Source organism: Equus przewalskii, chromosome 9 (genome assembly GCF_037783145.1).
Source record: "Equus przewalskii isolate Varuska chromosome 9, EquPr2, whole genome shotgun sequence".
Lineage (NCBI taxonomy): Eukaryota > Metazoa > Chordata > Mammalia > Perissodactyla > Equidae > Equus > Equus przewalskii.
In genome coordinates, this window is record NC_091839.1 from 48,181,494 (window position 1) to 48,198,600 (window position 17,107).

The 17,107-nt window shown below is 35.0% G+C and overlaps 2 protein-coding genes across 14 annotated transcripts in view; one reads left to right on the forward strand and one right to left on the reverse strand.

Annotated features, from left to right (window-relative positions):
- The window catches only part of KLHL32 (kelch like family member 32), a 196,570-nt gene extending 188,271 nt beyond the window's left edge, over positions 1 to 8,299 (forward strand). For 8 of the 10 annotated variants that reach the window (XR_011521993.1, XR_011521994.1, XM_070556709.1 and 5 more), the window contains one exon: positions 4,351 to 6,499. Coding sequence is in view for 8 of the 10 variants with exons in the window: in XM_070556709.1 (XP_070412810.1) it covers positions 4,351 to 4,512 (162 nt within the window). In the remaining 2 variants the exon portion in view is untranslated. Of the gene's footprint in view, positions 1 to 4,350 lie in introns of all 10 variants that reach the window. The other 2 variants (XM_008515945.2, XM_070556712.1) reach the window with 1 other exon arrangement.
- A 3,427-nt stretch (positions 8,300 to 11,726) lies between these two features.
- MMS22L (MMS22 like, DNA repair protein) overlaps positions 11,727 to 17,107 on the reverse strand; it is a 124,588-nt gene continuing 119,207 nt past the window's right edge. For all 4 annotated transcript variants that reach the window (XM_008515934.2, XM_070556706.1, XM_070556704.1 and 1 more), the window contains 3 exons: positions 14,269 to 14,365; positions 12,727 to 12,894; positions 11,727 to 11,990 (listed from right to left, as the gene is read on the reverse strand). In XM_008515934.2, the coding sequence (XP_008514156.1) occupies positions 11,909 to 11,990; positions 12,727 to 12,894; positions 14,269 to 14,365 (347 nt within the window). In that variant the 3' untranslated portion in view covers positions 11,727 to 11,908. The remainder of the gene's footprint in view (positions 11,991 to 12,726; positions 12,895 to 14,268; positions 14,366 to 17,107) is intronic.

Below are 17,107 nucleotides of genomic sequence, written 5' to 3' on the forward strand. Positions count from 1 at the left end.
TGATTTCTCTTTTGATTTCTTCTTTGACCCATCTGTTGTTCAGTAGCATGTTGTTTAATCTCCACATATTTGTGAATTTTCTAATTTTCTTCTTGTAATTGATTTCTAGTTTCATATCATTGTGGTTGCAAAAGATGCTTGATATGATTTTAGTCTTCTTAAATTTATTAAGACTTGTTTTGTGGCCGAACATGTGATCTATCCTGGAGAATGTTTCAGAATATATTTTTCTTAAGCATACATGGAACATTTACAAAAATCAATCATGTACTAGGGTTAAGGTTAAGAAAACTTTAATAAATTTCAAAAATTAAGTATTATGTAGACTAAGATCTCTAACTACAATGCAATTAAGTTAGAACTTAACAAAAAGTTAAATAAACCTTTATATATTTGGAAATAGTAAAACGCATTGCTAAATAACTATGGGTTAAAGTCAAATGGAAGTTTTAAAAAATACCCAGAACTGAGTGATAATGAAAATACCTAGTAAAGCTTGTGGGATGTAACTTAATAAGTCAGACATGAATCAAAACATAACTCAAAGTAGAAAGAAAATAGAGTGAGAGGAAAGTAATGAACTAGGAAACAATAATACAGTAGAAAAAATTATCAAAGCCACAAGTTAGTTTTTTGAAAAAGCATGAAAATCTTTAAGGGAGTCTAGTTAATTGAAGGCTGCCTTATACTAGACGTTGGGCAATCTTTTGGATAACAATAAACAGCTGTTTTCTTTCAAGGAGTGCTTTTAGTCTTTCATCCAAGCATGTATTTGTCAATATTCACTGTCTTTTGGGTTTCTTTTTATTTTTTACTTTTCAGAATTGTAAAACATTGAACTGGGCAATAGGCAATGCTCTGTAATGCTGGAACCCTGGTTTTTAAGTGGCTTTGGGACCCTTCATTTGAGTAGTTGCACAACGGAAGCAAGCTTTGGTTTATTATGAAGATGCAAATTTTAAATATACTTATGGGTATATTTCTACTAATTTTAATGTTAAATTACCTCAAGGAATAGAAATCAAGTTAGAATGATCACTGATCGTATACACTAACTCCTTATGACTTGAGTGTTCTCAAATAAGTAAATCTGTCCTCAAAAGATGAAGGCATACATATATATTTTTTAAACTACTGAATATATTCAGAGTAACCTCAGGATTAAGGTGATTCTGGAAGAGGTGATTCATAAATGTTTTAATCAATTTATTAGTGGAATAAATTTCACCTCTGAGATGGGACAGTAAAATATTCTAATATATTTGCCTTTTAAGTCAAGTCAGCATTATGTGTAGTTCTGTGTTCCAGAAGCCATTTTGATGTACAAAATTAATCATTTTGGAAATGCTATGTTTATTCCCTTTGTTGGCACACTGGTCCTACAAAACATAGATAAATTTGATAAAGGCTTTTAAGAGCCTTTAATGTTTATAGATAGTAAATGTCCATATAAACCTATGGCTTGTCACTTAAAGAGATGTTTGGAATGGAAGTCTTCATGGATAATAGATTCATCATATATCATAACTTTCATTTTAGTTATTGACAACTGGCTACAAATTATATTACCATTCATTCTGAACTATGGTTGCACAATCTCAAATACTTCCTTATTTTATGGGTGTCTACAGAATGATTTATTTTGGTTCACTAACAAAAATATATCGATGGTTTGAGAGACTAGCTACACGTTCAAAAGCAAGCCATTTCTTTACTACTTGCTGGAAGAATATCCAACTGAGAAGGAAGATAATGGGAGACTGGGATAGTGTTTATGAGAAAATATTGATTGATTAGAAGGTAGAAATTGGTAAGTACAAATCAGCAGGTTGAAAAGTACTGGAAAGAGCAGTGAAGAAAATAGTATAAACATACTAAAAATATTGAAGTCTAAATTTTTCATAAGTCACAAATCTATATAACCCTTGGATTCTAAGGGCAAGGCTAAGATAAATGAAGACCCCACTTAAATAGTTGAGAGAGTGGTCTGTGAACATCCAGAAAGACTCAAGTCGGGTTTTTTTCTGCCCTTGAAAATACCAGCCAATAATTATCTGTCTCATTAGACTGCCCCTTCTGGACTCTAATCAAGCTTATTTAACTGTCATTGGTAGGATTCAGCCACAAAGGGATGAAGCACGTCAGATGTTAGGAAAGCATACTATTTTGTTTCCTTCTATGCCTTACCTAGCATAGACTACTTGAGCCATTATAAGGGCAGTCCCAACAAGAGAAAAGCTGAGATGCACTTAAATTAATGCTTGTTTAAAGATTGAGATTTGGACTTGTTAGTAATAAAGACTCACAGAAAATATTAAAAATAGATTCCTGAGGAAAGTGAGGCACTCTTGTTTATTCAGTGGGTGTGTAAGCGAATGTCTGGCACAGAGGTTGACACCACTCTGGTGCGCTGTGGATGATGAGCAGCATGTAGGGGAGCAGCTGCATAAGAGTGCAAGTGATTAGTCTGTTCCAGATCACCTCCACTGCTCTTCATTTATGATTACTTCCTTTTGGCTGGAGGATATACTGCCAAGCTGGCACCTCCTTCTCCCAAACGCCTCCTTTCTGCCAGTTTACAGGGGAGTGTTTTGGAGAAAAACTGCCAGCGCTTCCGTTTCCCTTCTCACAGATTAAATAAATTACATCTGCTTAACATATGCAGTCTCTGTTGGCCCAGGGAACCAGACAAAAACTCTGGATGATGACCTCAACTGATATTTTGTTTTCTAAAGATATTTTCAGTTGGGGAGGGGATATCATGTATGGCACTAAATTTTTGCTTTTTCCCTTGGATTGCAACCTTGAGCTCAAATACTGGCTCTACCACTTACTAGCTGTGTGACCTTGAGCGAGTCACTGAACTTTCTCTGTATCTCAATTTTCTTCTCTGTAAATTGAAGACAACACTTAACCTTATATAGTAAAGGTAAATACTGAAAGATCTCTACTTCCTATATTTAATAAAATACTAATCAAAATCCCATTGGGATTTTTCCTTTTGCTCACAGGGTGGGGGAATGATACTTGTTAAACTGATCTTAAAGTTTTTCTAGGAAAGTAAACGTGTAAGAGTAACCAAGAAATTTTTGAAAGTGAATGGGGGAGACTTGCCCTGCCCATTCAAAACAACTGTAAACACAGCACTGTAGGAAGATATATAAATCAAGAAAAGAGAACAAAGAAAAAGTTTGTATATAGCATATAGAGATATTTTAAGACAGAATACAGGTGTATTGTTCAATAAATGGTATGGGACAGTTAAATGTCCATTTGGGAAAAAAATAGCTAGAAGTTTGATCTCTCTTTTATTCTAGGCCTTAGTGATTTCCTCCTGTATGAGCTTGGATCCCCAAATCTCAAGGGGCCCTTTCATCTAAAATAATATATTATTGCAGTTCAAGGCTTAAGAATTATCCCCCTAGGTGACAGATGAAGGCATGAGAGTGGACAAGAGCATTAAAGAGGAGAACCAAGAGGTCTGTGGCTGGAATATGGGGGCACACCTACATTTAGGATGCAGGCAGAGGAAAAGGGACCAACGGTGGATAGCAATAGGACAATGTCAATGGCAAACTTATTTTCTTTCAAATCACGGAATCCAAGGGAGGAAAGGTTTTAAATGAGGTTAGAGGAAGGTCAGATGAAGAGCGATTAAGATGATTGAGGGCTGGAAAGAGCCTGATGGGTCTGACAAATAGGATATGAGCAGCTTTTCCTCAAGAAAGAATTTCTCTAGTAGTAAGCTTAAACCAGATCTGGTGAGGTGGCAACAAGAGCAGACTGACAAGATCCTTTTCCATAAAGGAAGAGATGGAACTCCAGCTTATAGGGGAAATAAGTGGGGAAAAACTTCCAGAATCAACTGAACTGATTCTGGATCTCCTACTAAGCTGTGCTATAATAGTCTATGTGCTAGAAATGCGCTACATGTCACCAATTTTTAGAACAAAGCTGCAAGGTCAGTGTTGTTTTCTTCATTGTGTAGATGAGGATTTGTAAGCCAATAGATGACGATACCTACTAACTAGTTTGGGCAAGTTATTTAACCAGTCTAAGGCAGTTTTATGAAATGAAGATAATGCTACCTACCTCATCACTGTTCTGAAGATTAAATGATTATGAATATATGTATGTATATATGTACATGCACAAACAGAACCGTATAGCATAGCACTTAGCAGGAACTTAATACATATTCCTGGTATCACACTAGTGAGAAAAATAAGAGCACCTAAGGTGTGGTCACGGTGGCATAACTGAATTTAGCTGCAGGCTTCCTTTCACGTGTTCACAACTTTATGTTGAGCAATCATCTCTGCTGCACAGGCTTCTCTTCTTCTTTTGTAGGTACTGGACGTAAGTCGAGAAGGCAAAGAAGAAGTGTTCTATGGGCCTACACTCCCTTTTGCTTCCAATGGAATAGCAGCATGCTTCCTTCCGGCTCCATATTTCACATGCCCCAACCTTCAGACTCTTCAAGTGCCTCATCACAGGATTGGCACCATCTGAAAAGCCAATGCTCTGTCAATAACCATCACAAACAGGAGGGAAAAAAAGGCCTGATTTTTGGATACTGGACATGAAAAGACTCAGTGGCCAATGCTTCCTTGTTTTGTTTTACAGGTCTTACATTCAGATAAACATGAGCAAAAAATGAACAGTTTTCTAAAATACATTATTGAAAACTCCTGTCACCCTTCTGTGTGTCAACATTCAATACAATATGTATGATTTTTATTGTGGTGTAGCTTAGTGCCAACTTAACAGTCCATAATTGTTCCATGAGTCTTTAGAGCATTCTTTGTACACTTTTTCTAATCAGTGCTGTCTAGGACAAGATGACACTGTTAGTAAGGCAATTTATTTCACAAGTACTGCCATCGATGATCTTAAAAAAATCTTCAGTACTTAATCCCTTTACTACTTAAGCCTGGGTTTGTAATTTTTCTTTTAAAAATTTAACATTATGCAGCCCTGCTCAGTAGAGACCCAGCATTATGACATCATAAATTTTTAAATGCCATATTTTATTCAAGGTAATGCGAATAATAGAAGTACACTGGAACAGCAGTTGGAACACCCAGATTTTTCACCTTGGTTACTCTGTGACCTTGGGCTGGAAGCTTAACTTTACAGTGCTTCAGTTTTCTCCTTTTTTAAGGAGGATAATTACTGATTTCTATATGAATTCAGAAGAATGATGTAAGGATTAGGCAAATGCTCTGAAGTACTTTGCCTAAGAAAAAGTGTTACTCAGATTACAAAGTATTTTACCATCTTTAGAACCCTGTGACTGAACAGGGATATTATTTTTGAAGTGTAAAAATTACTAGGTAGAAGTTGGAACACATACTTTGGGATAAATTATTCTGAAAAGCATGTGACACACTAAATAGGAAAAACAGAGTTTACCAAAGCCAAAGATTCCTAAACCTGTACAAATCCTTGCCTCAAATAATAACTCTGTCAAACACCTCATTTAAACTCATTTAGTGAAAAATGACATTTTAAAGCTCCAAAAAAATTAGTTGTACTAATTTTGGTACCATAAAGTGCTTTGACATAAATTTGAACCTAGAATTGGGTAGTTCTAACAAAAGTTTTTCCACTTTGTTAAAGGTTATGCCAATCTTGAGCGTTTGTGGGACTCTTCTCCACCATCAATGCAGATTTCATTACTACCATTTTTAATAATGCATAAGAATTCTTTTTTAGACTAGGGTTTTGGATTTGTCTATAACAAACAAATAAAAAATAAAACATCTCAATAATCACTTTTGAACATAAATTCAACAAGTATAATGTGAGTTTTTTCCCTTTTCCTAATCTTGTTAGGATCTAAATCAGCTTTATTAAAAGGAAGATTTGACTCTAACTTTTTTCCTTTGGCATAGTTTAATCATTCAGCTATCCTTGTCTTATAGGGAATGTCATTTTATTCATGTAGCCACTTTCAGTAATCAGAAGTGAATATGAGTCTTTCTTATTCTAAATAGAGAATTCACTAACTTTATACATTGTTATGTTATAATTAAAACATTAATTTTTAAATATATTTATAGCTTCCAGTTATTCAGATTAAAGGGCGGGAGGGGGGATGAGGGGTAAAGAAAAGAGGTCAATTTTAATAGAGATTGAGTTTAGACAAAAATACCTTAAGACTATTTGTGCAGTTCAGAAAAGTAGAAATTGATATTGATAACTGATATTTACAAGGATGACAGAGAGTCTGTTTAAAAGATATAAACCATCTGAACTAAATTTTTAAAATGCCTTATTAAGTCAGGAAAATGGACTCCAGCATTTCAGAAATCTTTCCAAAAAGGACGTAAGCAAGAAGTACTTCAGGTTTACTAAAATTTCTACTTGATACACAAATTTTCCCTCCACTTTTACCTTATAAAACCATTAACATCTATTTGTAATCCCAGACTTTATATCCAATGAATGAAAAGAAAATGTTCTAAAAATAAACTTGCTTGACTGATAATGGAAAGGCAGCCTGAGATTATTCTTGATTTTCTGTGTAGAGTTCTAACTATTCATCTAAAACAAATTTTTTAAAGTTTTGCATAGTTTTTAGAAACATCTTTTACAGTTATTGCCAAAGAACAGCATCCAACATACAACATCCCTCCCCTAAAAAGAAAAAACTCAGATCACTTATAATTAGATCCTTTTCCTCAAATTATCATTAATAAGAGCTAATAAGAAAAATTCTAGAAAACTACGTTTGGACATATAATCCAAAGTCCATTGAAACTATTCAAATATATATTCTCCATTTAAGTTAACTATCCTATAGTAATTCATCTTCCATTTTCACTCTTCAAAATTAAAGACTCTATTGTATTTGTATTTAAAATATTAATTTGAATTTCCATAGGAAGACCATGAAACTTCCAACTATTTAAAGATCATTTCAAGATTTTACCTCAAAGAAGAAAAAGCAGTACCACATAGATATTAGCAGAGTGTTCTTATTGTGGGAGGAAAAGCTAGCAGACATGAATTTCTAAAATAATATGTATGTAAAATGCAATAAAATTCTTTAGATCCTTAATAACAAAATGCCAACTGGTTATGATTAGAGTATGTTTCATACTTTTCCTCTTCAAATTTTCCTCACAGTTTAACCACATGTATATTGTATCCTCTTCAGCCACCATAATAGCTGAAAAACTTTGTTGTTTTACTATAGAGTATAAAAGCAACAGGAATAAGACAGAAATTATTCCTCCAGGTAATACGGCTCACTTTTGTTTTGGTTTTCATATAGTCAATCTGTCATAAAAAGGGATATTGAATAATTACGGGCACAGTGTGTTAAAGACATGCATTTTTATTATATATTATTATTATATGCATAAATAACTTATAAATATGCATGTTAAATAAGAATGCCCAGAATTTTTCCAAAAATACAATTCACAAATGCAATAAAATGAATTAACTATCAGCACATCAAAAACATATTTAATAAGCAGAAATTAGTCAATTCCAATCACTTGGTACTGATTTTGGCAACTTATCAATATAGTTTATAACAGAACCAAAATACAAATCTCATTAAATATGTAAAAGAATATGCTACTTTGCTGGCTTCCCAAACCAACTGTTTTAACCAAACAAAGCATATTATTTCTATTGGCATACTATACATTTGACTGACAAGGCAATATTTTTAACCCTAAAAGGAGTAGGCAGGAGATCAGCTTTTGGAATCTGTAAGGTTTATGTAAAAGTCTATCAATCAAACAGCAGTGGTTTGGTACAGATAATACAGCTTTTGGTGAGGTTTCCATGATATCTACCCCTGATCTTTGAAACACAAGTGCCATGTTAACATGCGGGATTTTGGGAAGGTGGGTTTCCTACAGCCTTTTCCCAACTGCAGGGGCTTGTCAAATTTCTGTATAACATAATTTAACAAAGGGGAAGTGAAACTAAAAACTGTCGAGGATTCTATGAAAATAGGTCCATGTAATTGCTTAAGAACAAAGCAGCTTCAAAAATTCGTGATGAAGCATGGAAGAAAATAATAGTAATAAAGGGTAATAAACACACACAAATTATTATTTTTTTACATAGATGCTCAGGTAGAAAAAGTCAAATATGCTTAAGAAAAGAAAATACACTAGGGACAGGTAAAGCTACAAAAGTTTTAAACTATAAAACTCTTCTAATGCAAATGGACTCAATACTGAATGATTTTTGTACAGAGACAATACTCCCTGTTTTTTTCTCTCCATGGAAACCTAATTAAATGTTAAATTAAAATTTAAATCATAACCAAGTCTGAATGTCTAATAAAGTCCTTTCATCACCCTGTTGCCCTTCAGCATCTCGTTTACACTCCATCTGGTATTTTACAGAAATAATTTGACTGGAATACTCATGTGTCCAACATGTATATTTTAACTTTCTTCCAACTTAAGTGTCTGAAGGTTAGGTTTCTGTCGAAAGGGTGGTATTCTAAGCTGGCAAACTGAATGACGCTCACTCAAGAGTGTAAAATGAACAGAGCATTCAGAGAGCAGTTAAGACAGTCTAGTCTCCTGCTTGAGGTAAGTTTGGAAAGGAAAGCTAGAGTCAGATGGCCGACAGTCTCCTGACTGAAGGGTTCAATGTCGGCTTATTAACAATGGGAAGTACCTGGACGTCCTTGAGCAGAAAAGTAACATGAGGAAGGTAGTAATTTAGGAACACTAATGCCAGAACTGTGTGAAGGATAAACTGCAGAAAGGGGGACCAGAGATAAGGAGGAAAGAAGGAGATTATAGTGCCCAATAGAAAAAACAGTTTGGATGCATGGGATGGCAACAAGAAAGTAATAGGAAGAGCCTGTACTGGTGATGAACTGAAAGTGGGGAACAATGAAGAATCCAAGATGCCTCTCAAGTTTCAAGGCTAAGTAACCCGGGGAAATGGTGTATTCCCTGGATAGAAAAGAAAGGCAGGAGCTAGACTGGAATAGGTGACAGGGGCAGCTTGACATGCTGCCTCGTGATTTCAGGAGGATCCAACTAGAGAGACTGAGAGAGAAATTAGCACTAGAAATAGATTTGAGAGAGAAAATTAGGAGCTAGCATTATCAGTTCACTACTAGAAGACTGTTGAGACAGAGCAGCTGAAGGGCCAGATCTTACCACTGGGGGCAAGAAAGAAGGACGTGACTGAGCTCTCAAAGTACAGTATTCGGAGGAAGGAACAGTAGCACGGAGGAAGCGATGAGAAGATGAAGGAAAATGCAAGTGTCACAGATAGGCCAAAGAACCCGAGAAATGAGAATGCACTCGCAGATTTTATCAAAACAAATAACATGACAATGGTAGAAGCAGCAGCCTCAGATTACAGGGTATTTAGGGAAAAATGGCTATTAAGGAAGTAGGTCTGGGATGGAAAAAAATGAGACTAAGTGAAGGGGCAGTGAGCATTTTCAAGACTAAATTTTCTTTTTTCTTCAATTAAAGAAACAACTTATTAGGGCTGGCCCTGTGGCTGAGTGGTTAAAGTTCTGTGCACTCCACTTTGGCAGACTGGGGTTCACAGGTTTGGATCCTGAGTGTGGACCTACTCCACTCATCAGCCATGCTGAGCAGGCATCCCACATAAGCATAGAGGAAGACTGGCAGAGATGTTAGCTCAGGGCTAATCTTCCTGATCAGAAAAAAGAAAGAAAGAATAAAAGAGGAAGATTGGCAGTGGATCTTAGCTCAGGGTGAATCTTCCTCAGAAAAAAACCCAAACAGCTTCTTTAAAATTTTACTTATACATAAATAAAATACATAGAAATATATATACATACACATACATCTATCATTACAGACTTTTTGTTACTTATTTTTTAAGTGCAAACCTTCGTTATTCTCAGCATCTACAGATATACACCCTAATACATGATTCAGCAGCAGCTTTTCTTACCCTTTAAAAGTTTTATACTCTAAGGAGCAAGATTCTCAAAGACATCTTTATCTCCCTTAGAAAATAAAAAATACATATATAAATGATCACATTAAAGGCATCACCTTAAATAGATAAAACTCTAATTGCTGAAACTTGCAAAGCAATACATTATTAGTTTAATAAATTATAATGAAGGGGCTGGCCCTGTGGCACAGTGGTTAAGTCCAGCGCACTCTGCTTTGCTGGCATGGGTTTGTGGGTTCGGATCTCGGGCATGGACCTAAACCACTTGTCTTGCCATGCTGTTGCAGCGACCCACAAACAAAACAGAGGAAGATTGGCACAGATGTTGTCTCATGGCTAGACTTCCTCAAGGGGAACAAAAAAAAAGAAAGTAAATTCATTGCTATGAAGTCTATTAAGGAACCTTAAAGAGGCTTTTATTCATTCCATTTGTGAAGTAATGACACTTGATTTTGGGGGGAAAATAGACCATCTGTATGTCATGAAAACAATAGATACTCCTTTAGACTTCACAGGTTACAATTAGGAGAGGGCTGTTACCTATAGTTTGCTGACTGCAATGCATTCCATTTTTACAGACATTTCTTGAGCCAGAAAAGTGTTGAAATGTTTTCTTGAAGGATTAGTAGAACTATGATAAATATTACAGTCCCAAGAAGAAAACAATAAATCATTTCAAAGTTAGCAGACATGACATGTAAGAAAACATTGGAAAAAAGTGGGGTCATACATCTAGGATGTACTATATCTTTAGAGAAAGAGGAACAAAACTGAGACGTGTTCTTTCCCTCTGCTGTGCCTGAGTAACAGCAATCATGTCTGCACACCTCCACACAGAACACAGGCCACCAAATATTTTCACATACATCATCCCATTAATTCTTACAAGAGCATTGTGAAATAGAAAAAGTTTCTTCTTCTTTCTATATGAATAAACTGAGGCTCAGAAAAGTTAAGTAACTTGCTCAAGGTCACAAAACAGTGCTGCGTTTGAGACCGAGGTGGGTTCCCAACATTAGGACTGGCATTATTTTTACTAAATAATGCTCAACCACAAAAAGGAGTAAAGGACAGGAGCCCAAGTGGTAAAATAAATCTGGATAAGATAGTTAACAAGTTGAGAGACAGCATCTGCTAAAAGAAACTAAACTGGTTCCCTGTGAACATAAAAGATGCTAAGTTACAAGAAGCTCTAATTGAAGAGCAAAGAGATAATCAGCTGGCTTCTCAGACCTCTTCTGGTAATTTGTAATTGATTTTCCAGAATATTATTTATTCTCTTTCCTAAAGGCTCTTGTTTATCTTCCTCCTAATAGGTCTTTTAATGATACCTCCAAAAGAAAGGATGGGTACAGAAAAACATCCAGCAGCAGTTGGAACCTAAGCATAAACACTGTTGGCTTAAGTTTAAAAAAATTTTATATATTATGTGTATAAATCATTTAGCCAATTCAGTCTCATTTCTCACAGAGTTAAGTGTGCTTTGTAAGGGTTTTACTAACTTGCCTCACACATAGTATGAAAAAGGATAAGAAACACACAGTCCCATCTTCTGATCCCCCCTCTAAAAGAACCCAGCATAGGGTAGTCAGGTAATTTGAAAAAGTATTGTATTAAAACATAACTTGTAAAAAACAAACACAAATCGCTCAGAATGCAGGAAGTCAGTGAAAAGTCCATGGATCAACCAGTACATACCTGCTTAATAGTCACACACAGATAACACTCCCAGTTAGAAAGATTTTCTTTAGTTTAAAATCTCTTCAAAATAGAATGCAGTTTTGCCAAGTTCCAAAGATCCTATAACATAATTAACCTTTATTTTCTTATTTATATACTTTATACTTACACGTATGTAAGGAAAACATCCTAGAAAGCATTTTTAACAGATAATACAATTAATTAAAAGTAGGAGTCAAAATGGTGCAAAGTGGCCTTAGATAAGTATAATAGAGAAGATTAATCATAAAATATATTAGGTATTGTCATTTTCCAGTCTCTGCATCTCATCTTGTCCATCTTGTCCTAGGTGAGATAAAAGTTTGCTATAGGCTTCCCTGTTTAAGAAAAAAGAAAAGAGGGCAGATGTATTTATTACCTTTTCCATTATTTTTTATTTAAGTATTTACGCATTGACTCTGCCTGAATCTCTGTTTGTTTATACATACATACACACACACACACACACACACACAGAGTAAAGTACTTTGATTCTTTAACAAACTTTGGGACACATAAGGATAGTGTGAGTACTGACCCCTCTAAAACAATTTCTTTAGGAACTACTGGCTTATTCCTACAATGTTTCATTACTCTAAATAGTCCAGCGCTATCTTCAGTTGGGGTGTAAGCCTATAAGAAAAAAAGCCTTACCATCTATTTTTTTTTTTTGACCAAAACCCATATTATCTAATTGGGTCACTCAACTTATTCAGTGGATACACATGATATAGTTGATTCAGTAAATCAGGCATTCCTCAAAGGGGTTGATTTGTCACAATGGATTTTATACAAAAAGAAGACCCCTGAGGGTCTACAGGCCACTTCCCAGTGAGGAACACTGCAGGAGTTTTGAGCAACAGCTGCAGTGCTGAAATATACAGCTGTCCAAGGTGGTCACTTTGAAAAGAACAGTATGTGAACGGATGTGTGAATCACAGTATTAAAACATTTTTCAACTCAAAGGAACACAGTCCAAATTCTGGGGAATGGAAAATAAGCCATTTCTAGAAAAAGAGTCTAGATTTTATAATCATTATGCCCCAAAGGATATAACCAAATTATCAAACATACCTTTGTGCTATATTTCTGCCAAGGCCCCATTTCCGCTCTGAATCCTTCAGAGACTGAGTGAGGGTAGAAATCAAGTGGACAACAAGCTGCTGGTCCAATGCTGCTACTGTTTCTAAAATGTTGTAAATCTGATAACTGTATCTCGTATCATAATCCTGGATAAAATGCCTGAAATTAAATCATGTTACTTAGGGTTACTTCTGGGGCAATTCCTCGGGTTGGTATCTCTAAGGCAATCAGCTGAAACCTGAATACAAGAAAGATCATTTCATCTAAGATTACCTTAAAAATCTAGATGCCATATGAAAACTATCTATAACACAGGAATAAAAGACAGAAATGGCTTTTTTCAGTGTGAGCCTTGACCAGAGTGATGGCATTGGGAGGAAGAGGGAAGAGTTGCAATCCCAGGAGAGAGAAAAAGGGAACAGTCTAATCCCAGGGACTTTTTTGCTATACCCTGCATGTCGAAATCTGGGTAGTAAGGATGTGGAAGAGACTAAGACAGGAAAAAACGAGTCCAGTTTCCTAGATGTGTTTCAGTTCTTCATATCTCTAGATATATCCAACAATATTTTTATGAGGCAAGTTATTCCTAACATATTTTTATATTCCTTAACTGAATAAGAGACTTTAGACCCAGAAGGGGTCTTTATAAATAAGAATTATAAATTTTAACACTAAAATTTCCACTCTCTCCCCCCAAAAATAAAAGCCACATGGCTTAATAAATTGTACATAACAAACACGCAGTCTTTGTTCATATAAAATTCTCTCTCCCCTCTTAAGGTTCTACAGTTTTCACAAATTCACTAGTTATTTCAAGTGATCACAATTTAAATAAACTCTAAGTAAACACTTGACAAGTGCCGATTATGTGATGAGAAAAGAAACTGAGGAATCAAAGATCCAACACAGAATGAAGAAAATGGACCTGAATTATTTACCACAGTAGTGCTAGAGATATGAAGAATAAAGGTGAACTGGTAGAAACTGTGTGAAAGAAATACTTAAAAATACTGCCCTAACTGAAAACACAAGACTCTAAAGAAGGCAAAGCAGGGGAAAAAACCGAAACAGGACATTCCTCAAGTTGCACTGTTATTCTTCTGAATGAACAACAGATCTACTCCTGCAAAGTCTATGCTTCACACATGAAATATAACGAAGCCTTCTGGGTCTACAGTATCCAAAGCAAGTAAGCAAGCTCGTGACGTGTTCTTCTACGCTGGGTGTGAGTGAAGGCTGTGCACCTGTCATCGTGACTCATGTTTCCCACTTTTTCCTCTTAAAACCATGCAAGAGTGTTCCTTACTCAATTTTCAGTAATTTTAAGTCAGCTCACTTATCTTTCTCCCTGGCACCTTTATTTTTTAATAAAACAACACAATGCAACAAAACTACTGCCAAAAATACAATAATTGAAATACTATAAACAAGTAGTAACACATTATGTTTTGGATAATTAGTTATTTAAAAAACATGTTGGCTGTCAAATGGCTGGCAGTAGTCTCCTTGCCAGTTGGCATATTTTCCAGTTACCTAAACACAGAAGTCAGCTGGGCGGCACGCTCTCCTCCTGACCCCACTTGGCAGGCTTTTAGCATGTACTGCAGGTTCTCTGTGGCCAGCCTTTTAACTAGGAGGAAAAATTATAGCATTACACACTGTGTCTGAATTGACCATCTGGATCCTCAGTTTTATAAACACTCGATTTAGAAAAATATGTCGCTTTCTTAAAGTGTACATGCTTTTTTATTTTTCAAAATTCAATAGTTATGAGTTTTTTTGTTCTAAAGTATATCTTCCAATCTATCTCCTTACCTTCCAATTTAAGAAAATACAAAAAGCTGAAGAGTCTACTTTTTTACAACCTTATAACTGAAAAAATACATGTGAAGATATGTCTTTCTCTTAGAAAAGAGCTCACATTCAGAAACACTATACCATCCTAATACTGCAAGCACTGTTATGAACTGGCAAAGACAGCCTGTAATAATTCAACTGATTTACAGACAAGCAGATTGATTTTTTAAATTCATAAGCACATTCCCTCCCACTCACCAACAAATATAAATGTAGCAAATTAGAAACCACCAACAATTTACCTTCACTTAAAATTAGTCAAAGATATACACATATACCAACTAATCGTGATGCTATCTTCCTTTCAAAAGGAAGCAAAGTTACAAAAAGAACATTTGTATTCTTTAAATATTTAGCCAAATGCATTAAAATTGTGCACGTATACATAAAAATGAAAAAAATAAAGTGTGAAGAAAGGATGTAGAATATATACCCCTATGTTCACTGCAGCATTAGTCACAATAGCCAAGGCTTAGAAACAACTTAAGTGTCCATCAATGGATGAATGGATAAAGAAGATGTGGTAGAAATATACAATGGAATACTACGCAGCCATAAAAAGGATGAAATCTTGCCATTTGGAACAACAGGGATGGACTGACCTTGAGGGCAGTATACTAAGCAAAATAAGTTAGATGGAGAAAGACAAATACCGTATGATTTCACCCATATGTGGAAGATAAAACAACAACAACAACAAATCACATAGACACAGAGAATAGATTGGTGGTTACCAGAGAGGAGGAGGGTTGGGGGAGGGTGAATGGGATAGAAGGGGGATGTTTGTATGGTGAAACTTCTGGTGGTGAACACGATGTAGTCTATACAGTAGTCAAAATATAATGATGTACACTTGAAATTTAATGTTATCAACCAATATTACTTCAATAAAAAAAGTCTACAGAAAATTCAGTATGTTCCAAATGCTACTAAATTTTTGTTCTATTGTTTTTGGCACGTTAATTATAAGTAACTGGGGGAAAAAGTGCTCTGTCTATGAATAAAAAAATTTGAAAAACTGTAATCCATTATAAAAGGAGCACCAAACATATGACATACATGAACTTAAATTAACTAATATTAAGTAATAATGTTTTCCAAGGCATGAGGGTAGTGGATAAAGAAGATAGCATACTTGTCTCGTTATTGAGCAAATAATTTCTTATATTAGATACAATTCTAGAACCAGTATAATGGGTCTTCTTAAAAGACGTTTTCTTGAAAAACAAACCCTGAAAGCTCTTTCTGTGGAAAAAAGCACCAGAACACAAAGAAAGAGCTTTAATAGAGTATTAATAGTAAGCATTTAAAAAAAAAAATAACAACTTTATTGAGGTGTAATTAATATATCGTAAAAACCAACCTTTTAAAGTGTATAATTCATCGCTTTTAGTATATTCACAGAGTTGTGAAGCCATCATCACTATATAATTTCAGAACAATTTTCATCACCTTCCAAAAGAAGCTTATACTCATTAGCAATCATTTGCCATTTTTTCCCCCTGCCCAGGCCCTGGAGACCACTAATCTACTTTCTATGTCTATGGATTTGACTCTCCTGGAAATTTCACATAAATGGAATCATACAACAGGTGGTCTTCTGTGACTGCATTCTTTTTACTTAGCATAATGTTTTAAGGTTTCTCCATGTTGTAAGAATGTACCAATACTTCATTTCTTTTGGTGATCAAATAATATTTCCTTGTATGGATACACCCCATATTGTTTATCCATTCATTACTTGATGGATATTTGAGTTGTTTCTATTTTTTGGCTATTATAAATAATGCTGCTATGGATATTAGTGGAGTGGGTTTTTAAAAAAGAAATTTGTCATCTTTATTTCTTTAATTAAACTGAGTTTTTTAAAACTTAGTAATCTCTTTAAGTTTTTTTTATAATAACAGCTTTATTGTCATAATTCACATACTATACAATTCACCCATTTAACAAGTACAGTTCAATAGTTTTTAGGATATTCACAGAGCCACGCAATCACCACCGCAGTCAACTTCAGTCAACTTCACCTTGAAAAGAAACCCCACACCCTTTGGCTCTCACTCCCTACCCTCTGATAACCCCTAAGTAACCACTAATCTACTTTCTGTCTCTATAGATTTAACTATTCTAGACATTTCATATAAATGATTACATAATATGTTGTCTGTTGTAACCAGCTTCTTTCACTTAGAATAATGTTTTCAAGGTTCATCCATTTTGTAGCATGTAGCAGTACTTCATTTGTTCTTATGGCCAAATAATATTCCACCGTATGGATATATCATATTTTCAAAATCCATCCATCAGTTGATAGGCAGTCTACCTTTTGGCTATTATGAATAATATTGCTGTAAACATTATGAACAAGTTTCTGTGTGGACATATGTTTTTGTTAATCTTGGGTATATATCTAGGAGAGGCATTGTTAGGTCACATGGGAACTCTATGTTTATCCATTTGAGGAACTGCCGGACTGTTTTCTGAAGTTACTACACCATTTTACATTCCCAACAGC